This window comes from Nothoprocta perdicaria, unplaced genomic scaffold, assembly GCF_003342845.1.
Source record: "Nothoprocta perdicaria isolate Ctin4 unplaced genomic scaffold, notPer1 scaffold_156, whole genome shotgun sequence".
Lineage (NCBI taxonomy): Eukaryota > Metazoa > Chordata > Aves > Tinamiformes > Tinamidae > Nothoprocta > Nothoprocta perdicaria.
In genome coordinates, this window is record NW_020454716.1 from 1,325,611 (window position 1) to 1,353,392 (window position 27,782).

Below are 27,782 nucleotides of genomic sequence, written 5' to 3' on the forward strand. Positions count from 1 at the left end.
GTGTTATGCCTGCGCAAATGCGGAGCAACATCCTGAGATAACTCGCAACGTTTCCATGAGGATGGCAGGCAGAAATGCTTGGTGACCCAGGCCTTGGCCTCGCAGTGCAGATGCACCCMTGGTGCCACCCAGCAGACCTGCTCTCCCAGTCTGAACAAGCACAGTCTGACCACACAGTCTGTGACCTGTGACATACAGTGACCATACAGAGGCGAGGCAGAGGAGAAAGGGATTAAGTGCTACAGATATGATCCCATCTGCCCAGCTACTGCTGCARCCTTTGGGGGCTCTTCTCTGCCCCTTCCAAACTATCCAGCCAAGCAGCCCTGTTTTACAGCAAAAGCAGCAGAGTCAGGACAAAGAACACAAAGACTCCTCTTTACTAGTGCTTCAAACAGTCTCAGTCTCTCCCCACCATTGTGTTGTCTGAAACTAATTCTACAACAATAGGAACAGAAGGAAACATTTCCAGAACTCTTGACATATAGCAGTCTAGCCATTTCCATGGGTTTAAAAACTGAGCAAGTAGTGGTGTAGTTGCACATCTCTGCCTGATCTTAACTGTACAGTTCTGCTTAGGGCAAACTGGTTAGTGGGAGGTGAGTGAGATTTAGGTAGAAGTGCGTGTTTTCTTGGGGAAGACAGTGCGTGAACCCTGGCAGTGAAAGTGACTCTGAGAGAGATCGGTTCCAAACATGCTACATCTTCATTGAAAACAAACAAAAAAAGTTTAAAAAATAAAATAATATTTTATATATATATATATTTATATAAATGAAAAGCTATCAACTAGCAGCAACGGTTCTAGAGATATCTTAGCACCAAGACCAAGGGCAGGGGGGTAACAGGAGAAAGGAAAGGTTCAGTGTTGCTGATACCACCATCATGTTTCCAAACAACACAGCTTGGCACAAAGTTCATCCCTCTGGGAAGTGAGAACATGTCAGCTCTGACACCTTCTGGACAACAGGTTCTCACTCCCATGATGTTCTGGTCAGGTTGGTGCTGTCCATGCCACATCAGCAGGGCAAGGCACTAGCATCTGTGGAGTTTTTGCACCTTTTTTAAAATATATTTTTATATATATATATTTTTTTTGCTTCTCTAACCTGAAGTGATATTTTGTGAGTGCACGGAGTTCATTTACTTTAAAAGAAAAAACAAAGAACCCCACGCTCTCAAAACAATCTCTTTTGTGATGGAAGGTGCAAGTCCTCCATTCACATTTCCACTTGACTCCGCATCCCTCAAAGAAGGAAGAAACATTTCACAGGAAGAAGTATAGTATATGCATATGGTATATGCATTCCTTCCTCCTGCTGTCATCAGTCTGCTGTGCTGTGGAACATGTTACCTTGGTCACAAGAGAATACGTGAACCTTTATATAGGACATCATCACATGATTATAATCCAAGATAGATCTTGCATTGATAGCCCCTGCCACCAAACCGCAGCAGGTTTTTCTTTCACTCATTCCAAAAACAAAACAAAACAAAACAGAAAACCCACAACAATCTAGGATTATAAAGACATAGTATAAATAATGTAAATTAGAATATATTTTTTAAGCCTTTGAATCTCTGCCCAGAGATGGCTATTGACTCATTGGCTGTCTAGCTTCCACAGCAGCCCTGGTTTTGAATGAATAGTTGTATATATATATTTTTATCTCCTACAATATAAAAATATAAATGCAAAAATTTCCCCCTGCCTTCTCTATTTTGCTATTTTATATTCTGCACATGACATCATGTTATAATATAGGCATGATAGACTGGTACTACGGTTATCATAAAAGGAGCCGAAAGCCAAGTATTACTCTACAGCCCCCCAAAAATTAGAGAGAACTGAGGAAGAGGCATCACAGTTTAGTGTAGATATTTGTTTTTAAACCAGGAGAAACAAAATAACCCTGTCCCAAGTCTTTGCCTCCTCCCAGTAATGCAAGTAAGAGTGAAGGAAGCTTCCACTCTTATGAAGAGAACTAGGTGGAGTTGGAGAGCTGCAGGGACAACACAAACACGTGGGATGCTCTGTCGGAAATCAGAAACCTGACTGTCGTCAACAAAAGGCTCAAATGGCTCAATAACTGGACTAAACAGTGAAAAGAGAGGCAGAGATTACAACTGAGAAGATCAACGAACAAACGAACAACTCAACAAACCAAGGAGACACATACAAAGGAAACGGAAACCACTGGGAGGAGGAGGCTAACAAAGACCCCGTCATCTAGCTTATAGATTGTTAGGGTTGRACATGTAGAGTATGGCCCCAGCACATAGCTTCTAAAGAATGAAATGTTGCCACCTACACTGCAGCTGCCATGGTTGGAGACACCAGTAAATTTTTAAACATTGTCTCAAACTTTAAAATTCTGCTTAGCTTCTATCAGACGCACATCGCCATAACTCTTTAAATTTTCAGTGTGGGATTTTCCTTAATATATATAATATATATATWTTTTTATAATATATCAAAGTTTAGAGTATAGATTAAAAAAAAATTATTCAACAGCTTTCTGATCTGAGGCATTCCTTCCTAAATATCGGGGTAAAATTCAGAGCCATGGTCCATGCTCTGCAGCACTGGCTTCTGCTCAAGAGACGACATCCTGCTCAGCATTTCGGCTGACAGTGCGTAACTATTGCCTGATTTTTCTTCAAACCAACTATCTAGCGCCCTTTTGCAATCAAAGTTGGCAATGGGTGGCCCGTTAACGGCAATCGTCAGCAGATCACTGAGCTGCTCCAGCGTGAGGCGAGAGCGGTTGTTTTTGCGCACTCTCTGCAGGGCATTGCGCCCCTTCTCACAGCAGGCCGATGAGGTGGGAAGGACTTTGAGGATCTGAACTATTTTATTTAAGAGGGGAAATCTCTGTTTGTATTTACAAATGTGACTGAGTAAGTCTTTAAAACCATTTTTGGTATAATAATCCACCTTGAGTTCTCGCCACTCCATCAGCAAACTCCCTTGGGTGTCCATTCCCTCTCTGCAAACCTCTCTGGAAAACGATGGGACTGTCTCCAGGTGTTCAAATATTTGTACCATATCCTCCTTCCCATAGCTCATGAGCTCATCAGTGCTTCTGGGCCAAGCTGCAAGGTCAAATACCTGACAGGCTTTCACAAATGTCCGGCTCCGGGAATCAAACCTTTGGGCTAGGATCACCTGGGTCTTCTGGCAGATCTTTTCTCTGATAGACTGGAATTTGGCTTCAGCCACCCGTAGGTTTTTCACAGCAATGCCATTAAAGCTTTCACGGAAGTTTTCCTCAAATTCCTGCAAGTACTCCCCAGGTGAGTCTGCCAGACGACTGATCTCCTGGATAGCCTCCTCTATTTTATCGTCCACTTGCGACACAAGAAGGTACTCCCCTTGGAAGACATAGGCAAGGCGTGAAAGCACAGCAATCACATCCAGCAAGAAGTAGATGAGTTTAATTGACTGGTAGTCCATCAAGAACTGCAGGAGGGCCAAGGCAATTGCAGAAGCATCTGCCCTTTGGGTCTGTCCGCTGACATCTTTGAGATGGGCCACCACCTCAAGGTAATCCTTGATCAGAGCATTGAGCACGTTCTGCTCCCCAATGATCCACTTGACTGCTCTGATGTCTCCCAAGAACTCAGTCTCTTCGCACAGAGTGGCAGCGGTGACTCTCAATTCACACATGAGTCGCGGAGAATAACGATAGAAACTGAGCAGCTGCTTCAAATTATTTTCTAGCTCCTCCAGGCATGGAAGCTCTTTCCCACTAATTGCATCCAGTATTTCCAAATGGGGCCTGTGTACCATAAATGGCAAGCAGAGTAGCCATGGCAAAGTCTTTCTGATTGTCATGAACAAATTAGCTCTCAGGCTGGCAGTAATGTTAGCACCATCGACTCCCAAGCCAATAGTTGGCTTCTCATCCTGCAATCGTATTCCCAGGCTAGAAAAAGCCCTGTCTAATGCTTGGAGGTAACTGTCTGTTGTAGAAAAGCCCAGTTCCTGAAGAGACAGAAATTCAGTTGCTGGAGGTCCATCACTGCTTGTGTACTGAACATACACTGCAACTGTGTCTGCAAGCAAGTCATCACTCTGACCGTCCAGAATGATGCTGAGGAAGGGAGACTGTCGGATCCGCTCCACCAGGTCCTCTCGAAGAGCCCGGGCTATATGGTGAATTAAGATTTGGCAGTCTCCCTCGTTCATGTATTGATCAACCACCTTGAGCTCACACTTTCTCAGTAGTTCTGCCAGTGGCCGAAAGTCATAGTAAGGCCTGCCTTCCAAAGCCAGGTGGTAGGCTGTATTGAAGAGCAAAGTCATATTTCGGCACATCTCTTCTGTCTTCTCTGGATGCATCCTGAGCTTGTAGAGCTGCAGGCACTTCTTGTGGAGGTTGCTCTGGCTGTGAAGCTTTATTGTGTGTATCTTGAACTGCTTTGAGCCAATGATGAAGGCTGAAGTCCGAGAAGATTGCACTGTGTACTGCCTGCAGACATGGCACCACATTTCATTCAATGTTGGGGAGTACCGCAGAAACCAAAACTTTTTAAGCCACTCTTGCTTGAAACGCCGTATCCTCCGACCAGTTGCAGAAGACATCTTGGAAGGCTCGTCCGTAGCAGCAATCATGTCATTGGAAACTGATTCATCTGCTGAATCCACCTCTTGATCATCGTCCTCCATCATGGTGGGAACAGAGATGATGCTTTCTGAAGCTGCAGAATGAAAACAGAAGGAAAAGAGCAAGATATTTAGAAAGTCACTGAGCTTGAGAAGCAACCTATTCGTGTCAGTAAAGCACTGTCTGATCAGCTGGCCATACCCTGCTTTCTCCTGCTTACCATGTGCTATTGGTAGCATTTGAATCCTGGTTTTGAAGGAAAATAAATCAGTATTTCTCCTAATGAACTTCGTCTTCAATATGCCACACTGTACAGCAAAAAAAAGTATTATATCCTGCCTACTTTCACAATATATAGGGTGACCTTAATATTCCTTTGGTGGAGGTTACTGGCTGCTTGACAGCACAGTCCTGGAGGAAATGAAATGTATGTTCAGAAAGGGACACGTTTGTGTAAAGATAGTGGAGTAAACAGAGTGCTTTCCAGCAAGAGACACAGCAGGGCAACATTTCATACACAACGAGTACACATTTCAGTGTTACCACAGAGTTCATTCAGAGTTTCAGGCAAAGCTTCTTGGTGGCATGTAAGGCACCATGGAGGGCGCCTTCCGCTGAAAGAGAATGCATCAAAAATACAGCAAACAAACTGTCTGCAATAGAATGTCTTTTTTATTAGCACTGCATTATTGATTACAATGGAAACAAATAGAGCAACTTGTCATTACAAAGTCTTTCCCAGACAATGGCTTCCACTGTGCCAACAGCATCAGCTCCTGACCCGCCCATTCACAGAACCTCATAATGAACCCTCCACAGAACCAAGTGTTCACCTGAATATTCACAGCAAAATGTTTTAGATGGGCACACAGCAAACAGGCATCTCACTAGCTTCCTTAGCCAGGGTTTGGAGCATGTTCTTATTCGGCAAGGCTTACCTGTGGGGTCAGAGAACTCTTGGAGCTCAGGTACCTGAGGTGGTAACACGGGTGGCTCAGGTAGCTTCCCAGATCTTAGCATGTCTAACTCAGCCTGCAACTCCCGGATCTTCTTCTTCAGCCGGATACAGTTRGGGCAGAAGGAGGTGGTGGGGATTTCATGGGAGTTGCCTTGAGCAGAGGCCAGCAACAGCTCAGTTGGGCTGTCTGCTTTGAGTGACAGAGGCTCTTCTTCTTCATCTTCAAGGAGCCCCATCTCTTTGGCTGAGCTAAAAGAGGAACTGTGGGGGACCTTCCATTCCCCCTCACTCCGATCTCTGCCGAAGTTCAGGGAGCTGTGTTGCATGGCACTGCTGCACCTCTCAAAGATSTCTTCAGCCTGATATTTAGATGCTTTTCTGAGAGAAATGGGTGTACTCGTTGCTAACTGGTTCTCTTCCAATTTGGCAGATTCTAAGGAAGCTTCCAGGACATCTTTGAAGATGAGGTCAATTTTTTTTTTCTTTGTTTGGGGGTGGGATTCCCCCTCGTCACAGCTGCGCTTGTAAGGGCTCTTCCCTTGCTTCATTGTGGTGAGCTGGAGTGCTCCCCGCATGTCCTCTTGATTTTCCATGATCTTTTCTGACTTCTCCCTTAACTTTTTGTCTCCTAGAAAGGAAAATGAGGGGTGGGGATTATCACTGGGAACCAAGCAACATTCTTCAATCTAAAATGCAACAAAACAAAACAAAACAAAAAGGAATAAAAGCTGAATCCCTGCATGTTTGTTCATTGTGGTACAAACTATGGAACGAACACAACTTAGTGGAAACCAAGGCTTGCGAGAGGAGGGGCCTCTGCAAAAACGGAGACAGTCCTAGGTAGCCACCAAGGAGCAGGACCCCCACACTTTAAAGAGAAGAGAAGCTACAGGCAGCTTGTTTAACCTAAGAGGTTTAACTAACCTGCGCCTACAAGGTGAATGACGAATCACAGTAGAACCTAATGCCCAGAGCCCAAATGCTGATTTGGCTGGCTGAAAGACTTGTGCCTGTTTTGACTTGGTAAAAGGTATCAGGTGTTCAGCWGGTGTAGTGAGAGATTCAGACTGATTCATTTGAGCCCCATTGTCTGGGCATGCGACAGCACAATGTTTGCAAGCCCCTTCACTCCGCTTCAGTTTGGAGGCTGCTCCAGAAATGCAAAGGAGTAAAAATAACTTGTACTCTTAAACCCCAAAGTATGCATTGTCAACTGAGCTAGAACAGGTGAATGACTTCCAAGGATGGGACATCTAGCTTGTCCCAATGGAGTCTAAGAGCATGGCTGTTATTTAGTGATAAAAATAAATCAAAAAAAGCAACTTCATACAAATTATTAACTGCTTAAAATAAAGGGAATAGCCAGTTTTCCTTACCTGGAAATTCAAAAGACGAAAGGTTTGGTTCAATTTCCATCTTTCTTCTATCTTGTAAATAACTTCAAGCATTGATGGCTTCCCAAACAAGACGTTGCTTTATGCTGATTTTTGTTTTGTTTATTTGCTTTTAAAGTGTATTCACACTTTCATAAGAGTAATAGGGTAAAAGCTACCAGTGCCTTTCTAAGGAGAGCAATGCTAAGAACGCAGAAAAGATGCAAGACTCCAAATGGCTAGAGTACAGCACCATAGAGAGGGCTGGCCTGGCTGGCAAATGTTTTGTAGCAGGTTCTGATACTGGTTGGCAACTCCAATTATTCCTTGAGTGAATCAGAAACAATCAGACCTGGTTTTCAACACATTCTGTCCCAGCATCTCTACAGGCAGAGCTTTGAGTTTCTGCCCTAATGTTTTTCCCGTTACAGACTATTGCAGCTGTTAGCAGAGTAAAGGATTTAGAGGATGGATCCTCCTTCTTTCTGTGTGATATTTTCCCCCTAACCGAATGGCTCACAGCTATGAAAGAAAGGTAGAAATCACACAAGAGAACCCTTCATATTATTGGTATCAGCTCCATTGATGAAATGGGGCAGGAATTATTAATATAAAAAAAAACCCAGGAACTATGCTCCTTTCTTGTGACTTAAAAAGTGCCATTTTACTCAAGGTTTTTGCAGGGAATTGGGAATCTTTTACATATAAAATTCCTCAGCAGATCTTTATTCTTTTCCCTTCTCGGCCCCCAGTGCCACCCCATCTGGTACTGAGATGTCTGGTCAGTCAAAAGAGTGTGTCCGGGCTCCTTGTGAATGTGTGGACACAGTCGTGAGCCCGCTGCAGTAAGCGACGAGCTCGCTGGGACACGATGGGGCTTCCAGGGGGGTCTCTGGAGCCACCTGGGTTTCTACCTGACTGTGTGGGAGGACATGGGGAGTCATGAGGAGCCCGGATCTTCACAACACTCATACCACAGCACAGGCAGTGAGTCACTGTTTCAGTTCACACAAACCATGACATTAAATGCAAGTCTTACGCCAGGGCAATTGCTCTCAGCCTTGGTGCCCTTCCAGGCCAACACTGGAACTACATGTGCTTCATCAGCACACACTTTCTCCTGCAGTACCTTCTAGAAAGTACTAAGCTGCGTAGACAACTAATGTGTAATGCAGTAAAATTACTGCAGCATATATCTAATCACTCAATGATTAATAAAATCGTTAATATAAAAATGCACGTTCATACCAGTGTTAATTAGAAGTGGGCATTGCCCATAGCCATCAAGATGTAATGCTCCAAGCGCATAAAACCTCCAAGGTGACAGAGAATAACCAGCTCTTTCAGGACATTTTGTCCACCCTATGTTTAAAGAGGAGACACCTTTTACCAAGTCAAGGCAGCAACAGCAGCTGTACAATAATATATAAGGGAATCTTAATTACAACATTATATTTAGCATGGCTGCCCCTCTGAGGTCCTGCCATTCTGTGGCTAGGCCTGAAAAGAAATGCCCTTAATTCCCTTCAGGTCTCAGCACTGTATAGATCAAGGGATGCATTAAGGTTTTTTGCTTTCCCTAAAGCTTCCTGTATTGCTGACATTACACTGACCTAAAGGATAACTGGATTTATTCCAGCGTGACTATTGCTAAGAGAAGATAACAATTTCTATCCAGGGAAGAATCAGTCTGGCAAGTACAAAGCCTCCTGCACGTTATACAAGCACTCTAAAGTTGTGAGACTAAGGAGTCTCTAGCTGATGTCACGCTGATGTCGCAAATTATCTCTCTGAAGAAAGAGGAGATAAATTAAACCAGGAAAATGGACATACAAACACATCAAGGAAATCTCACCACCACATGCACACAGAATCAGTCAGGACTTTCTCAAACAGGACCGAGAGGAAACATCACATTCAAATGATCACCAGCTCAGAAATCTTCAGACCAGAAAAGTCTTGTGACAAAAGAGCTCTGACATTCCTAGCCTTTGTATCAGGTCCTCATAGCACAKACACATCACAACACAACACAGATGTGATTTTCTTTTATGATTTTTATGACCTTGGTTATATTATTCCTCATACCATCTAAGCCACAAAGAGCTGGAGGCTCTTGCCCTAATGGTCTTTGCTTCTAAAAAGGTGAAACTCCTCGCACAGCCTGTACATTACCTAGTTCACCCAATGCAGTTGGTGCAAGAAGTGTGGTGGTCAGAAGGGATCAGGGGAGAGGGTGGAAAGGGATGCAGGAAAGGGAGGGACTCACCTCTCGTGAGATTTCTGTTGATGGTCTCCTGGGACATACTATGCAACCGCTTCATGTAATCCTCACTGTACCAGACCCTCAGTTTCTCGCCAGGCCGGATGTCGCGACAGGCACGGAAGTAAATCCTCTCACTGTGCTGAAAGGCCATCAGGTTCTGCTCCCTCTCCTCTCGGGAGATGATCACATACCTGAGGGTGAGGTGACAAGGCAGGCGTGAAGCACAAAGTTCTCTCCTGGGCACCAGAACTACAACCACCATCAATGATCTTCGAGAGGGTCATAGACACAGCAAGGTTGGATAGCATGGAATTATAAATAATGGTATGCAAAGTGCTAGAGATACAGGACAATGAGCAATGAACACCTATGGAATAATAAACTGTTGGGTCCGTTTCTGCTGTGGAAGAGCAGTGATGGTTACCACTACAACACACATCCAGCCTGAGGGAGCACCTCTGCCAGTAATGGTGACGCAGACTTTCACCAGAGGAAATTTCTTTGCCTAGCAATGGAAACAAAGACTTCTGGATTCTCCATCCTGGGGTCACCCTTGTTCCCAGGATCATCCTGAATATGACAGGGTCCCTCTACCGGTCTGTTTCCCAAACAACATTTTCCTTTATAGTAAAAAAGAGATTTCCTTGGTTCCTTTCCTCTGGGACAAGCAGAATAAGAGATGTTCAAATGACAGAAGCACAGGCAAGTGATGTGCACAGGGGTATTAGGTAGCAGCCCCCCCAAAACCCCATGGATGTTCCAGTATTTGCAGATTTTGTACTTGGACATTCAGTGGGGTCTGACCAAATACCAAATTTTGCCAATATAGAGAAATCTTAACTGCCTGAAAATCCAACACTGCAGAGTGGAAATCTCCTGGCAGTTCTGACAGAAAGATTATTATCTGAGCATGGGATTTGTTTYTCTGTTCCAAAGCAGCTAAATTTCAGCTCAGCAGAAATATTAATTCACTGCTCCCATCAACTGGCCCTTTGTATGACTTGCTAACATAGAGATCTATCTATAGAAAGGATCATATTATTCATTCTTACATTCCCTGTTGCTTGATAGAAGAAATTTAAAAGGCTTAATAGTAATGGCTCTAGCTGCTGCTGTTCATGGTCTCGTAGCAGTTCCCCACATTAGAACAAGGACAACGTGTACTGAGCTCTGAGCAGATCTCAACTGTTTACAGCCCAAACTCTCTCCTGCAYCATTTGCCTGTTACTGGGTGCTCCCTGTGACAGGGACATCAGTAAAGGCAGTGTGTGCTTCCTCTAACATTTGTTGCTATTAGTCCTTGTCCAACTGTTCCATTGTAACTCACAGATATTTCTTTGGCTTGAGAAATCTGTCAATTTTTATTTGAAAATCCTCTCTTTCTCTGGCCCATATGCACACTCACAGACACAAGTCCACATGCACAGAATCACACGTATAATATCACACGCTTGGTCAAACTTCCTACAAAGCACAGAATACAAGTCTGCAATGTCTCAGATTGCCTGAGGCTCCAGTAATTCTGGTTCAAATGAAAAACAACTGTGCATTCACCTGTAATGGGTTGTGTTTTTCATGTGTGATATCCAGGATCCTATAGAACTGGGTAATTAACTTAAACAGCAAGTTCTGACATTGATTGCCAAAATAAGTCAAATATTGACTTCTGTTAAACCTTACTTTATGGTTTTTATATCACAAAACAAAASAACCCACTTGTATGTTTGGGAGGGAACTCCCAAAACAATGGAGCCTGGACCAAAAGCAATGGAAGGAGACGGTGAACRGCACAAAGCTGGTGCTGCTGGGATGTCACTTCTCTGTGTTACTAACCACTCCACGGAAGGTGTATTGGGCTTTCAGCCAGGGAAGCCACAGCTGCCTGGAGATACACTCAAAAGCTGCAGTCAGCCTGATGCTCTGCAGCAAAAGGTTGCTCACAACCTAGATGGGCTCACTCCAGTTCAAGCAAGACACCCAGATGCTTTCTAATGACAGCTCAGCAGATCCTATAGCTGCTCTGCATTCACCAGCCGCCAGGCATTAGTGAGAGCAGTGACAGGATCAGACTGACCCTGCAAATGAGCATGGTTACCTTCAGAAAGCTATCACTGCCTAGTCACTCACAGATGCTTAATAAAACATACTGAATACAAAGCCAGAAGCTCAGGAGAATTTATAGGGTAGGGGTTAGCAACACAGGACAATCTGATACAGCATTTGACAACAACATTTAAAATCTGTAGAACAGCTTTGCATGGGGAAGCAGGAGACACGAGAACATTTTTATGCTTAAGCATTTTATTAAGCATTAACATGCTTTGCCTATTCACTCTCATCAAGCCTCTAAACCCCTCAAAGCTTCTGCCTAAGAGACAGGAAACTTTCTGGTTTTGTCCTTCACCTTTGCTGCCTGTATCCTCCAGATCACTGTGAGCTCGGAGGAAAACAGCAGGCTGGAGAGAGAACTGCAGCACTGCTGCATCCCTGTAGCACGCCCCTGATTCACTGTGATCCATGTACTACTGTCCAGCAGTGACTGCTGCTGGAGATTTCACCAGGAGATACTGAGAAAGCTCTTAACGGGCAGTTATGGAATAATCCAGTCATAAACACATTTCTTCACACTTGCTGGCAGTTAGTAATCAGTTTATGTCCTGAAAGAGGGAGCTTTATATCYGCAATATTGTCCCTAGGTAATGTGAATGCGGTTGAGATCATCCATATAAATGAATTGCTTTTGAACCARTGCTGCCAAGCTCCTGGCTTTAGTGACCCCCGAGGCACTAATTAGATTAATTACAAAGGACTGCATAAAAAACAAATTTCACTTGTCAAAGACATTCACTGCCACTGAATATCACAGATTTGAYGTAGGAACTTTCCCTAAGACACAGGAAATCGCAGAAAAAATAGCAGTTTATTCAGATAAGAAGGGACATAAACGGTCTGGTGAGGACACACGAGACTGTATGATTCTGCTTTTGCTGATACATCTTCCTGAGGCCAAAATTCTTCACATCCTGAAGCAGTCTYCCCACTAACGCTGCCGAGGGCCCAGCCTCCCTCCTGATGCAAAACACTAAATTGATGCAAGAAGATTATCCTGAGTCAGACATCCTGAAGATAAATGGCGACAAGCACTACGCAGGGATGGGCCTCATGTCCCACTCCCATAGCAAGGGATTCCCAAGGGAATGRCAATCCTTGGAGGAGGAACAGGGATGAGGAAGGCCACTGCGGCAGATCCAACCATCTGGAACTGCTCTCATTCTTGGTGAGAGGCGCTGGCTGATCTCTGCCATAAGCTACAAATAAGTCACTTTATCCCTCATTAGGAAGAGAAATGTCACCCACCCTTTTCCCTGAGATGGGCCAGCTAAGCCACAGACTCCCAGCAATACTTAGGATCAACATGGACTTTGCTCAGCCTATTCAGGAGCAGCTAACCATGACGTTCCCAGGCCCGAAGAGCACTAGGATCCCAGCTGCTAAGGGGCTTGGATCATCCCTGCACTGGCACCTTCCCCACAGCACTTCCAGCAGGCAGCCCCTGCTGTTTTGCTCTCCCTTCTTTCCAATCCACAGCTTGCCTGGGATGTCGAAAGGCCACGTTTGGGGACAGTTTAGTGGGCTGCTCAAAAACACACGATTGTTTTTTTGGCATGAAAGGCCTGTTCTTCCCAAGGCTCAGCAGCAGCAGGGGCAGCTGGGGGAAAACTGGGGCAGCCAGGAGAGACCATGGGAAGGTACAAGGGCTGAGCAGCAGGAGGCTCAATCCTCAGCTCCTTCTCCCCAGGATCTGCCCCATTCCCTTGGCCCTCCCTCCAAGCAGCCCTGGTGGTGCCTCTGCTCCTGTCCAGCTCCACAGTGCCCCACAGGCAAATGGCCAGGGGCCTTTCCAGTCACAGCTGGGTGCAACCCCATGGCAGGAGATCCAATGGAAGATCCACCAGCCTGGATGTAGGCACTGGAGGAGCCAAATGTGCAAATTTACCTCTGCTCTCTAATCCTCGGCACTCTGGAGGAGATTGAGCATCTGCAGCGGATACAATCTTGAATTACTTGTTAACAAGTGCAGGCAAAAAAAAAAGAGAGAAACAAATGACTCAACAACAGCTGTGATAAAAGTGTTATATATTTATTGCAATCTTAACAAAAATATTTTTGAAGATAATTTTTCAGCATATACAAGATATGTCAATACTGGGGTTAAGCACAGCAGTTTGCTTTGACATGGGCCACTTACTTCAATAATCAGTTAACATGATGCAGAACGATAGATCCTTTGCGAGCCAGTACAGAAAAGCAGCTTCCCTAAGGGATTTACTCAGGGCAGGAAATCTGGCCCCAGATCTGGGCCAATCTGTTATATTCCACAGAGGAAACMTGGGGAGACATCAGTCAGTTTATAATACACGGCCCTTTCTCCTGAGCTCAATATTTGGGGAGTTTAACACTGCACATCTTGCTGCCAGGAAAACAGGGATCACTCTCTAAGTGCTTGTATGGGCACAGACCCATGGCAGGAAGGATCCTAAGAGTCTTCCCAGCTCCCAGCAGCTGCTGGGATGCTCAGCATATGCTGGAGTCTCCTGCCATGCAGATCTAAAAGTCCCTGGAGGGGATCCCCCCAGGACAAAAACAAAGAAGCCAATCCCATCAGTTTATCAACRGGAGAACATTACCATGGACCTAATACTATAAAAATGTAAAATACTACTTCTGATGCACAGCAGCAGCACTGTATTGACTCAGAAAGCCTTTAGAACATAGCATCATTTTTCACTTTTTTATAAATGATGTTATTAAATCCACTTCTCTCAAGTACTCCAATCTTCCCTTCACTTTTAAAGATAGGTCGTAACTTTAGCAGAATACAAACATTACAAGCAGAAGTAAAATCCTATTCTCACAGGTAAGTGAATCCTGCCCTGGCCTTGGCCCTAAGAGGAAGATCTTTTGACTGAAACCAAAGCAGTCATTCCTCAGCAAAAAAGAAGAGCTTTTATTAGCTCCTTTTACCRCATCAATAAGTTATTTGCATTAGACTTACAGAACAATTAAAAAGAAAAAGGGGAAAAAATAAAAAAGGCAGGTCAGGAATGTTTGACAGTGAGCTGTCCAAAATAGAAACTAACACAATATGCAYTTAAAGGACACGGAAACAAATTAAAGATCATCCTTTAAAAGCAAGTTAAGTTACCCACCATTTTCTGTCCTAAGCTATGTTTGATTTCTGATATAGTTTATACAATTTCTGGACAAGCCTATAGGCCACACATGGCACGAGGATAGGCGGAACTGCTTTCTGCAATCCAGTTCTACCTCCAGCTGAGAGTAACGGCCTGTGCTCAAGGTGTGAGCAACACCTTGGCCCTTCTCCCTACTGAGACATGGCAGGTTAATGGTCCAGATTATTCCCAAGGGAATAATAAGGGGGGCAGCACAATAAGGATAAGTGCTGATGTGCAAATCAAGCAGAAAAGAGACATATTGTAAAAAAGCTGCCAGGTATGTTACTACCACGTACTGCCACGTGAGGAGAAAATACTAAAGCCTAGTTTCAAAAATGGGATCATGCACAGTACCCTCATGCAGCACTGAAAGAATTAAAATGTTACAACACAGTTTGTTCTTGCAACTGGACAGGGAAAAAAAGAAAGGCAGTACTAAATCAACATTTTCAGTATCTGCTTTCTATATATACGTATGTGTGTATACATATATATAGACAGATTTCAACAGCTACATAGGTGTGAATTTAGATTGTAAACTCTCCACAACAGGGGAACGCAGTACAGATTCTACCCTAAGCAATGTAGAGTAAGTGCAAAGAAAGTGAAGGTGCTAGAGGTGCAGTGATAYAAAAAATTACTCTTGAGGTCAGAAGCAGGTCCTATATATTCCCCAGTTTCTGGTCTGTCATATTTTGAAGAGGCAGTTGTTGTTCAAAACCGCATATTTTAACATGCAAGAAAATAATACATTACAATTCTGTTTGAGTTCTGCCATATTATGCATAAGCATATTTTAGCTGCAAATGYGAAGGGTAGGTTGGGTTTCAGATAGACTAGAGAAGGCAAAGATTAACTCTTCAAAGTGCATGTGGTAGTGCAGGGATCCATTCACGTGCCAGAGCAGCCTTTCTCAGCAGACTAGTGCCCACAGTGCTTGCATCTTTCCTTTTGTCATTCTGCTGGCARAAAGTCCTCTGAGCATCATGCTTTCTCCCCTCCCTGCATACGCTCTGCTTTTATATCCCCTTCCCTGAACCTGTGCGTAACAGCCACAGTAGGCCCTGAACTATAGCTGAACCCAAATACAAACAACGAGCAATTAGACTTTTTAGAGCTGTAAGGATACGGTTAGTTAAGACTCTGCACAGTGCACACTAATTTGCAAGAGGATGATGGGCAAGCAGCAGTACAGTAAGTTTGTGAGTTGACTGTAAAGGGAGTTCTGCAGTACACTGTCTCAGTAAATAAGGTTTCACAGGCATGAAAAAGAGATCAAGATAATGATTCCTATTGCATCTCAGCCTCTACAGCATTTAAAGCACAGGGAGACTAGTGATAATTCCTAATCTCTAGGAGCAGCAAGATGCCCTACATCCCAAGCTCTACAATGTCTGAGATTCCTCTTTGCGATTGCAGAGGGCCAGCCCTACTAGTCAGCTTCCATAGCGCACACTATTTTATTAGATAGCAGGCGGGTGGACAGGGTGGGGGGAGCTGGTGACCTTCCCCACGTCACACTGACCCACGTGTAGATGCCACGGGAGCATGCAGCAGCTCAGAACAGCACACCTCTCTTTGCTCTATACSAAGCAGGCTAAAAATGGTATTTTCTCTTTCGTGACCTTGTAGTCCGTGCAGGAGGAGTCTGCTTTGAGGGGGTTGAGTTAGACTCTACACTGGGCTCAGGGGCAGGTTTTGAGCAAGCTGCCTGCGGAAGAGACTCCTGCATGGCACTAGGATCCTGTATCTTATGGAAAGCCTGGACCCCATCACGGATTTCTGAGAGGGTCTGGCACATCTGGCCAACTTGGCCAGTGAGGTCAGCCATCCTCTGGCCGATGACATGCATGCTATCTGCCATGTCTCTGTGGATGGCCACCAGCTCCTGGCAGAACTGCCTGAACAGGTCTGTTTGCTGCGTGTGGGAATGAAGGAGCTGGCGATCGAAGCTGGAGAGAGGCGGGCTCCTCGTTCGGGGGCGCGGGGGTCTACAGGACGGGGCGCGCGGGGACGGCCGGTGCATCTCCTGCCTTTGGCTGGTAGCTTCTGAGTGCTCTGATGAGGAAGAGGTGCGGAGGAAGGAGGGCCCGGAGAGCTGGCTGACTTCTACACCTGCCCTCTGCAGAGACGAGAAGCGGTGTTCCCGAGAAGTGCCTGGCGTCTCGTCATCTTCGTCGGCTTAAAAAGAAGAGGAAGCATGAATTATTATTGTGAAGTCCCTCACAGCTCTGACTTTTGCTTCAAGGTATCTCATAGCATGTGGAAAAGGGTCTTCCCCTTCCTCCAGTCTGCCATTTGGGACAAGCCTGCAGCTCCCGATGCATAACACAACATGCATGTGATGCAGCATTAGCATCTGTGAGACAAGCTTAGCCACAAGAGGCCTGAAGATTGAGGTAACCCAGTCAACTGAGAAGGAATCCAAGCTGCCACAGCATCCTGTTCGTAGCGCTTTTCAATACTAGAAGATAGATATTTTCGTATAGCAGCAACGACCCACCTTCTCCAAAGCCACAACTAGCTAGAACATTCAAATATTTTGGAGGGACCAGGCTCACGGTCTTTGGTCCAGTCCCAGGACACCCCTAACCCACGCTGGTTCCTCACAGCCCCATGCTGCTTCTTGTATCCTCCTCACAGAGACAGATATAAACACAGCATTTGCTATTTGTGAAATCTGGACTGCATGGCTACTCTTTGGCTTGACGTTACTGAGCAGGGCAGTCGAGCACTAAGGTAAGAGTATGCAAGCAACAGGACCTCCCACTAACCAGGCAAGTAAACCTTGAGCAAAACCAAAACTGCAGCAAAACTCCGAACACTAAATACTTTGCTAAATATCTAGTGCTGTGCCATTTCATGGGTACAGGCACATCAAGTGTAAGAAAAGATGATGCTGCATTTGCTGTAACTATTTCCTTGCACCAAGTGCCTTCACGTTGCCTTTGAGCAGCAGTGCGACTGGCTTCCAAGACAGATGCCAAGAGTCACCGAGTCCCACTTTGCCACTACCTGAACAATTCTGGTTTTGCTGTCCCACTAACAGTGTTGCTTCAGATAACAAACCTAATGTGCCAGACAAGGTCATTTGTGAATTTTAAGTTAGCTCACTTCYCAAGAGAAGAAATCCCTCTTTCTCTCCTTCGTACCCCTACAAGCTCATAGACAAGTAAGTTCCATCTCTACACAAGAAAACCGCATGCAGGAAACTGGGGAAAGATCTGTCAAAGGCAGCCTGTGGTTCAGTACTGGAAGATGTTTAAGAGTTGTAATAGAAGAAAGTTAGCTTAGAAAGCACGGCCAGCATTCTCTTAAGTAAGAGTGGAGCAGGATTTTCATTTACCCTTTTCAGAGCACTTGTACTGAGGCCTCACACCACAACTGAGCAATCACTGGCAGCCTGGCATCAGAGCACAAACACCAGACATCATATAAACACCAACCCTGACCTCCCCACCAGTCCTCTTAGATGATGATTAACATGCACTAGTGAAAGCCACATGGTTCACAGCTTGATAGCACTATCCTTTCTTTGGGGTGCATGCAAGATGAAAAGTTCCTAATCTTCACAAGGACTTTTCCACTACCTGGAGGTAATTGCACTTCATCTACAGCTACTCCCTCACTTGTAGGATCAGCTGAGACTTTTATCCCTTTAAGAAGTAAATCCCAAACAATGTCTGCCCTTACGAGATAGTGGTGTTAAAGGCTACAGAAACGGATGCAGAGGATGACTTTAACTTGCAAACAGCTCTCCCTCAATCCACCTCATCATCCCATGATCACCAGAGTAGGTTGCCTTGAAACCAAACACAGGCAGATCCTGGCTTGAGAGGCAACCGAGCATCTCAGAAAACACACAGCACTCCTCTGGTGTCAGATTAAGATAAGCAAGCATAAGACAAAGAGGTGTTAAGGCAGCGATACTTACAGCTCGTTGATGGGCTGTCAACCACGTCCAGATCCGCTCTGCGGAAGCCGTGCATCTGGCGAGACGAATGCAGCGTCGACTCGATGGCTCTCTCGTGGGCGGTCAGGACGATGGCCGAGGGCCGCCCCGCGCTGCCGGGGCTCGAGAGGGACCTCTGCATGAAGGCCAGTTTGTCCTTGGTCCTTCTCTTCATGTCATCCCATCTGTGTTTAATGTCTTTTACAGACCTGGGGACCTGGCTGACTGATGTGATCTGCCTGGCTATGCCTTCCCAGATCTTGTCCCTGTCAGCATGGGATAGACGCATGGTCTCCCTCCCAAACAGCATGGCTTCATTTCGGGTCACCTCAGTGACCAGAATGTCCAGTTCTTCCTTGGAAAACTTGGGCTTCCTCTTTCGTTCAGCCATGTTCCTTGGGTTGAACATCCCACAAAGCACAATTGGGTAAAAGGAAAACAGCGCAAAGCTTCTCCCTGCATCCAACCCCTCGGCCAGCGCTGCACTGGAGCAGAAGAGTCCGGTGGGATCCAGCTCCCCCCACCCACAACCACCTTTCAGTTTTCCTCAATCGCACCAGGAAAAGGCAGCTGTTTGTTTTTAAGAAGCAACTTTCAAGCTCAAAAAAAGAAACCAAGCAAGACTAGAGCCTTTTTAGTTTTACAGCTAAAATGAAGTTTTACACTCTGTTTAGTCCGCTGACTTATATATGGCAATCTCAGTATAGCCTCACATCAACTGCAGCACTTTGTGAACAGAAAAAGATGTGTGCGAACTCACAATCAAATTCACGAATTAGCCTTTAAGGTGACATTGCTCAAAAGCAACTTCTTGAGGAAATTAAGAGACCTGAAACATCTTACTGCTCTGACAGAGCTTGCAAAGGAAACTTCTACATCACGCTTTCTGTTAAAATTTCACAGAAATCTCTTGCAGGGAAAAGACTAAATTGCATTTTTTTTTTCTGGGAAGGAGATTTCAAGCAGATTCACGGGCAGTTTGTGGATCTTGCTTTTCYAAAAAAAAATTCTCTTCTTCAGTATGAGGGGTACTTCGAACACTGGTCTGCTTCATAGCAAGCTTTTTTTTTTCCCCCCAGAAATAGTTGCCATTTCCTATTGTTCTCAAAGGGAATGAGGCCACCCACTTGTTTTTCCTGGCTAGGCTTTGCTCTCACTGCCGCTGACAGGAGCCTGTGCCTGTTTCTGGCGCTTCAAAAGAACAACTTGCAGCCTCAGTCCATTGAGAGGAGGAAGAGGCAGCAATCCTGAAATTGAGTAGTTTCTTCATGTGGTGCCTCTGGGGGTGTGGGTATGTGTTAAATTTTCCAGCCACAGTCAAAGGAAACTTTAAACAAAAGAGTGGTCCTAAATACAGCCTTCTTTTTTTTTTTTTTTAAACTGAAAATAAAATATGCAGATTTATTCATTAGGGAAGGAGAAAACAGACTCTGTAAATATCCATTTCTGCCTATACACAAGGTGGGATTGTGAACAAAGAAATCCTTCAAATCCTGCRCAATGGAAACCTGTGTGTAAGCATGCAACAGAGCATGGAAAGGATCAGAAGGCCACGGAGAAGCAGAGCTCTTGGGAAGAACAGTCTACGCCTGGATTTGAATTACCGCAGAGAAGTAAAATGCAAAAATGAAATGGTAATTCTAGTGCTACGATCTAGAAAGGACTGGTTCCAAATTCTAGATGGGATAGACCAGATGCTCCTCTTCCAAGTTCCAAGTCCTAAAATCTTGGCGGGAGGTCCTATCTATCCCAGTCAAACTTTACCCCCCAAACCAAACATTTCTTGGAAAACTGGTAAGACCTTAAGGCCTCAGCACTTTTCCCACCTGCCTATTTTGTGCTGGCCCCTTTGGCACCTGGTGGCCACCTCCTCAAGTGTGGTTGCCCTTCAGTGCTGCTCTAGCACAAGACGAGCAGGTTTGGGATGCATGTGTAGGGGGAAGGTGTCAGTGGACTGTGCCCCGAGAAAAACCTACAGAAAGGTAAGAGGACTCATCAGGTTTTATCTTGGTTCCTTGTTCATGCTGTTACATTGCTCTGTAATGAGCCTCGTTGACACTGCTGGTTATGAGGCCTCCCTCCATCAGGATAAGGGTCAGAAGTCATTAAGTGCCTACTGCGAAAAAACAACACTAGGAAACGGTGCTCAAATCTAGACCATGTACAGTGAGAGCTGGGAGCTGAGCGACGGGCACAGAAGCCTTTCACTGGGACAAACGTAGCTGTGAGATATTGTTTTGGTGGCTTTGGTGAAGTTGCATTTATGGAAGGGTAGAAGGAGAATTTAGAGAAGATGGTAATGAAACCATGGACAGCCAGCAAAGCGTGTGGTACACTCACCTCAAGGAAAAACAAAAACAAACAAACAAAAAACACTGAAAAGGAAGAAGGAATCCTCCCAACTAAGTAACAGTAGGGGAGAAAAACAGTTAAGTGAGTTACAGAATAGGGGAATATTTATGGCTTGATATTTACTGCATTTAGCAGAACAGGGCTTCAAGTACGTTCTCTGAAGGCACCCACAATTGCACAATATCATCAATGCCTCCATGTGCTGGAAACAAAGCTCCACATTGACAAACTGCTCTGGTGCAAAGGAGCAACAGCATTTCACGACCTGACCCTCAGCAGAGCTGCTCTTGCAGAGCAGAAATCTCTCTGGAGTAGCTCAGAGCCTCTGATGGGGTTAAGAAACCTGTGTCCTCTTTACTCTGCTGATCCACGGCTGCTACCACTAGCAACACAGCAGGGAAAAACATATTCCCTTTCTCCTTTGCTCATCCTGGACAGAGTATCCCATCAAGTGCAGCTCGCACAACTCGTGGCAGACACTGCTGGGCTCCTCATTAGCTCCAGCAGGGCACAGGTCAGAACAATTCAAAATAACTCAAGTATTGCAACAGCAAACTCGCCACACAAAGTAGTAAATTCTGGCTACTTTTAATTGTGAATCCAATTAGTGTTAGCTTCCCAGCAGGCGCTTTAACCTCTTCCCTCTAAAAACACATACAGTATTACTAGTTTCATTGGAGAGGTATTTTTCCCCTCATGTATTTTCCCTCGCACACAGGTTATCACTGGGAGCAGTCACTGTTTGTTATGAAAGTACCTCTTTTAGGATGGTGTGTGGGTTTTGCTAAACTCCACAGGAGCCTCAGCTGCAGGGCTACAAGTTTCCACCTCAGCCTAAATGAATTTGAAAGTGCAAGACAGCAGAGCCACTTCTTTGCAACTGAAAGTGAAGCTGCAGACTACAAGAAAAGTGAGCATTTAATATTCACCCCACAAAGGTATCAACCAACTCCACTTCTCTCTGTCTTTAAAAAGCAAGCAGGCAATCACTTCAGAGTGGGAAGTGAAAGAACTTTTACAGGGATCCCAACACTGAAGTGCTTCAGTATCCATTTGCTTTGCATCATTTTCAGTAGATCAGCCATGAGAATTTTTGTTCCACTTGCTAAAAGAGAAAAAGAGGAAGACTTACACATAGGTCTGTGGCTTTCCGTTCCCCTGCACTCACAGGCAGCCACAATAACCTTGTGTCTGTTTTTTGTTTTAAAGGTTCTATTAAGTCAAAGCAGCAGCTCAGTGAGGATCTACTGATATAAGCTGGCCCTGCTTTGAGCAGGCCATTGGCACAGACGACCTCCAGAGGTCAACCTGTATTATTTTATGCAAAGCAAATCACAGATATCCCCATGGATAAAGGAAGACCTATAAAACATTCTTACTCCCCAGGATGTCTTTGTCATAGTGTTAAGAGTGGAAGGCAGAGAGGAAGACAAAAGGAAAGAGGTGAAGAAGTCTTACACTAACTTCTTCGTAAGGGCTACGGGAAAACATGAATTTAAACCCTTCCAAAAATCCGAAAGCTCAGAGCCTCACTTGTAAGAGAGGATAAAGACTATACAGGCCAGAATTATTCTGGAAACCCCACAGGTGAGGCACTACACTGACAATTCATTTGTACAATTCATTTGTAGATGCTTCCTATTCTGCATCTCAGTCTGCRAAGAACAATACACACATAGAGGGATGTCTCCTAGACTTTCTGAATGTGTTCCATTTTTTGCACTTTTTTGTTTGTKTTGTTTTCAAGTGAGGTCTCCAACAACAGAATAAAAGACTTTCTCACAGATTAACCAGTTACACTGGCTGGTTCTGTGTCGGCTGGTCCTGGATCTAAGGACTTGCTCAGCGGCAGTCCCCCAACCCAATAAATACAAAAACAGAGGAAAGGGTTGGCACTCATCTCTTCAGGCATACTCATGGAGTTTTATATAGTATTAAAAACACCAGTGCTTTGTACTACATGGAGACTAAGAGTGCAATTTTCTTGTGCTGGTGGTCAGCTCAAGAAAATGTCCCTCAGCATCAGGAGTTTGCCTTGACTGGCTGGAGAGGGAAAGGAAAAGGGGATGCTGGACAGCTCACCTAACAGTTACTCTGTCATCTGCTGTGCTCTGTGCTAGTTCAGCCCTGTAATCCACTGCAGACTRATGCAGGGACTTGAAAGTCAAACAGCAAGTGCTGTAGTGCACAAATTGTCCTCCCTGGGAACACAAAATGGACTCAAGATATGGTAGTCAAACAACAAAACAATAACCAGATCTTCAAGAAGAGAGGAGTCAGCCCAGGCTGCCCTCCCAATGCCATACCCACCTACCCAGAAGGTGAGCAGATCTGCTTTGCAAAGCACTCCATCTGTGAGTGATGGCAAATAGCACCATCTGAAAAACAAAAAGAGCGCTGTCTACAGCGTTCCTCCAAGCACRTTTCTGCGGGTAATCTCCACGACAGGTATCGTCTCAGCGCAGGATATTCTGAGTACCTCTATTTGAAAGCCAGGAACAAACAAAACCAATGCGTTTTGAGAGCCACTGTCTCCACTTGAGCTGTCAGTCAGACTCTACCTACTGCTGGTATCTRAGCCGTTTTTCCAAGAGTAAAAATCAGAAAGATCAGTAAGACTGGTATAGACTGTCCAGGTCCTCTGAAACGCCCTTGCCCAGTAAGTCGCACACATCCCCTTAGCTGCCCCTATCCTTTCTGCACAACTGTAATCTGCCTGCCTTTCAGGGCTATACAGAAAGGTACAATCACGTTCATCACAAGATATAAACATGGCAAATACAGCTTTAAGCAGAGGTTTAAAAAAACAAAAACAAAAAAAGAACATTCTGTTCTTACAGTGGTGGGACYAAGAGTAGCATCCATAAAAATCCATACATTAAGTTAGTGTTGGTTGTACCAAGAAGTGTATATTACAGAATTTTCACCTTCCAAGACTATGTTTTCCCCAAAATTCATTGTCTTCCAGATCACAWTAAGAGATAACATAATCTAAACAGAAAAAAAAAAATCTCTTTTTTTTGCACTTCTAATTCTTTGCTTCCAAACCTCTGTCCCCCTGCTCACTTGTCCACAATACCATGGYTTCTTTTTGTACTGACAACTCCAGCCTCAGCACAGGACTAGAGGTCTTTCCCATCAGGCAGCAAACAGCTGTAATGGCTGGAATTCTTGGAGATAAATTAAGTCCACCGCTGAACTCCATGACTGGAAATGTCAGACAACTATTCTCCGTGTGTGGAGTCAGATCAAGCATGGAGTGGCAGTCAGCTTTCACTGGCTATTATYGTCCTGTATCCACCTGGACTCGGTGCTCTCTTTTCCCTTAGTGAAAGGCAACTTAAAATCCCAGCCACTCACATTACCAAAACARTTATTTCCCACTCTGCTTTATTCTTGTATGAAATGCCTTCTTTAACACTGTTTCCAAAACTCACTCCTGAAAGCAGGAGGGGTCAGAACAYGGGATGGGCAACAGTATGCAGCCATGGCTCATCCCAGCTTTTCCAGCGACTCACCATACGCACAAAGCACTTCAGGGCTTTGCCTCTGCTTCGGAGTGACCTACAACTTGCAGGTACATGCAAGATTTGCAGCACTGCAAGGCAACATTTTCCCTTACTACTGCAATTAACAAAACAAACCAGCACCTGCCTGGCTCAAGCATTAAGTGGCATTTGCTAACAGGGAGTCCCTGAGCCGGCAGAGGGAGCGCAAGCACGCTGATGATTCCCAGCTTCAGAGCTGCAGCAGCAACACAGGAAAGCTAACACAGGAAAGCCAACACCACAGCTAMCACCACAAATGAGAGTCACCATGGACAACTATCTCTAGCGAAGCCCAGAAAGAAAGAAACCAGGTTCAAGGTCYGACAAAGGGGAAAGGATAAACACCCGGAACAGAATCCAACGTTATCTTGGGGATTATGCAAAGCATTTTGCAAATACTTAAAAATAAAGTTAAAACAAAGAAAAAAATGGGAGTGAGACCTGTCAGTGTGTGTAAGAATGGATAAATATGTCTGTATTATTTGTCCTCATTCCAGAAAACAGTCATCCTCTATACACACTTCCTTGCTTTAGCTCCTACCATTCAGCCTGGCTCCAAAGGATTCTCATCACAGCAGATATCAAAAAGCACAAACAAATCCTTTAATGAAGGGATTGTGGCATTTTGATTTGTTTTTCTGTCATGCAAAATAATGAGGAGTGTTTGATGGCTACTTTTGGGAACATAAAGCCCCAAAAGGGAAAGTAGAACTGGACTCACCTCATCCAGTTTGCTTTGGTTTCATCTGTCCCATCTATGGATTTGTAACGGTTGTTCTTATCCACRATCTGCAGAATGACAGAATAGATGCAACAAGTGAACAAGCTGATCCAGACAGGAATAAGACTTTTCCAATCTCTACTTCAGTTCCAGTCTCAAGTCAAGACATGCAACTCTATGCCACAGATCTAAACCCTCATGGGTACTCTAGATTGCCATCCTGATTGCCAGGCTGTTTGGAGGCTACTCTGAATTAAGCAAAAGGCATTTTCCCTATGTAGAAATATCTACAATTCAGAATTATAAATAATTCTGAATTATTTATTCAGAATATATATAAAAGACCAACTTTTCTCTTAGGGCAGAGTTGTCAGAAGAATTTAATACTAGCAACTCCACACCTCTGTTTTTCCTCCCAGCTATAATTCAAGTCCTACATTTGATTTCTCTGAGTATTTAGCATCTATCAATCTAATTATATCTCTACCTCACAGGCTGACAGAGGCCTGTAGGACTGGGGTAAAAAAAGCATTTTTGGTGCTGGAGATTGCATATAAATTGGCTTCTGAAGATCTATGTGAGGTTGGTTTCCTTTTTCAGGGTGCTTCCACAGAGACCATCTGCTCTGCAGAATCTAAAATGATTTTTCTGTCTTCAGAATGCAACATGGGATGACCAGGAAAGAGAAAGGTACTGGAAGACCCTTTAAGACTGTGTGGGGATGGAAGCACACAGTAAGAGAGAAAAGAGAAGCAAGCTCTGCTTTCTAGACTGTGAATTGAACTCAGGTTCAATTCCTGATCCCCACTAATGTATCTATACCTTTAAACCCTTAATAATTATGGCAGATCCACATTCACCTATGGCCTGTATAGGTCAGCAGAGGAGCTTCAGAGAAAGGATAAGATAGCTAAGCTCTGGTTCCACTGTCCCACGAGTTCCTGCTCTGAGCTGTCTGATTAGGAATTGTTTTGTTAACGAGGCACTTACCAGCCAAGAGAAGAATCCTGCGGACTTATCCTGGCTAGAAATCTGCCCCTCGTACGGCCCGAAGATGTGACCTTTGGGGATCACCTCGTTCATACAGCGCACGTCGTTTTCCCCGTTGGGCTCTTTCACCACCTCCATTCCAGGTGGGATGGTGAGCGCGGCCCGGTCAGGGATCCCGATAGGCACTGGGGTGTCGGACACAAACACCGGGGGACCGTGGTTCGGACACTCATCGACAAAGTACTCCTGGCAGGACTCGCAAACTGTGGGTGTGAGGAGAGCAGAGAGCAGCAATTAGGCAAGGTAGACATGACACCCATTTAAGCTCACAACAGCTCATACAACACACAGCCATGAGGCTTGATTCCATTTCTCATCCTTCCAGAGACAGGCGTCTGCAACCTGAAGAACTAAATGCAGCATTTTCTTTTTCCCACAGAGAAAGTGCATTCTCCCTCAGCCTAGGTCACGACAACAGAACAGGGCAATCCTCTTCTCTGGATGCTGCAGGCAGGGCTTCCATGCTCATAAGTACTTCACAACCTTCTCATTTTGTTTCTCCTCATATGTCTCTCAACAACAGTTCTGCCTCAGAWGAGTTTAGAGACTTCTTCCAGAACAACAGTTAGCAGTGGCTTCCTCTATCTAGCTAAAGTTTGATTCCCCACATACCAGAGGAGTAAACACCATACAACCAGAAAACAAAAAGCTTATTTTTCTGTATTGAAGAAAGATATATAACATCCCCGAGCACCTGTCTTGGTGCTGAACTCACGGTCTCCTTTATGACCTGCAATACTGAGGCTGATCTATATCCTACCACTAGGTAGCCCTAAAATCAACAAGCTTCCTTTGCACAACAGCTTCTATATGAAACATGCCAGTTGTCTTAGGAGAGCATATGAATTCATATCACCTTTTTCCACTCCCTTTTCTGCTGCAAATAAACAGGGTGTAGATTATAAAAGAATGAACTCTGTAMAAGCAGTGGCATTGTTTTTTCTCCACTAATGAGACACTTACACCAGAAATCCACTTGCTGAAAGCTCTTGGTCATGATCAAATCCCGTTTCCCTTTCAGTTTCTTGGGTTCCACATCCATGGACTGTGGATCAGGCCTTCCAGAGCTGGGAAGAAAACAACAGAAAGATGACTTTAACCTACCAGGATCTTGCACGAGACAGTGAGATAACGGGGTTTACAAGAATTCTCTTAGTCCCCAGGCCGGTAGCAGAAAAAGATTCACCTTGCCATCTAACCTGTTGATTTATGTTTCCTGCCACAATCTGGTGCATGACACAATTTAAATCTAAAGCTTATGGCAGTTATTGGTTCATTCCTGAGAGAAACCTGGCACATACCACCCACTCTATAGGAGAGAGGCTGGAAGAGTGAATTCCCATCATTTTGCTACAGCCAAGAAGAGCTGCTGATTGAAGGTTAAGTCATAACCCTCAGACACCGGCTTTGTAAGCCCTCATATAAACTAGTACACAGACACAGGTCTAATAGACGAGTAGAGGACCATCCAAGTCATAAACCAGAAAGCTAAGTCTCACAATTGAGAGTTTTAACATCTTTGACAGCTTCAAGGAGAYTCTTCAAAACCAAACTTAACTTAGAGGAGAAAATACACAGGATAGAAAATCAGTCACATACCAAGGTTGTCCATACTCCTGGTCACGGCGTGGAGAGCAAGCCTCTGTTTTTATCGTCACCATCTCCCCTAAGGAAGTTTGGGTCTGGATCAAGCAGTCCTTCAAGTTTTCACTCAT

General features: G+C 44.7%; 1 protein-coding gene across 1 annotated transcript; it reads right to left on the bottom strand.

Annotated features, from left to right (window-relative positions):
• Nucleotides 1-937: 937 nt before the first annotated feature.
• Nucleotides 938-27,782, bottom strand: PRDM11 (PR/SET domain 11). Its single transcript, XM_026035084.1, has 7 exons — nucleotides 27,667-27,782; nucleotides 27,031-27,134; nucleotides 26,008-26,270; nucleotides 25,018-25,085; nucleotides 9,211-9,398; nucleotides 5,549-6,196; nucleotides 938-4,704 (listed from the first exon to the last, which is right to left on the bottom strand). The coding sequence occupies exons 1-7, from the start codon at nucleotides 27,780-27,782 to the stop codon at nucleotides 2,540-2,542; spliced, it is 3,552 nt and encodes a 1,183-aa protein (XP_025890869.1). The 3' UTR covers nucleotides 938-2,539.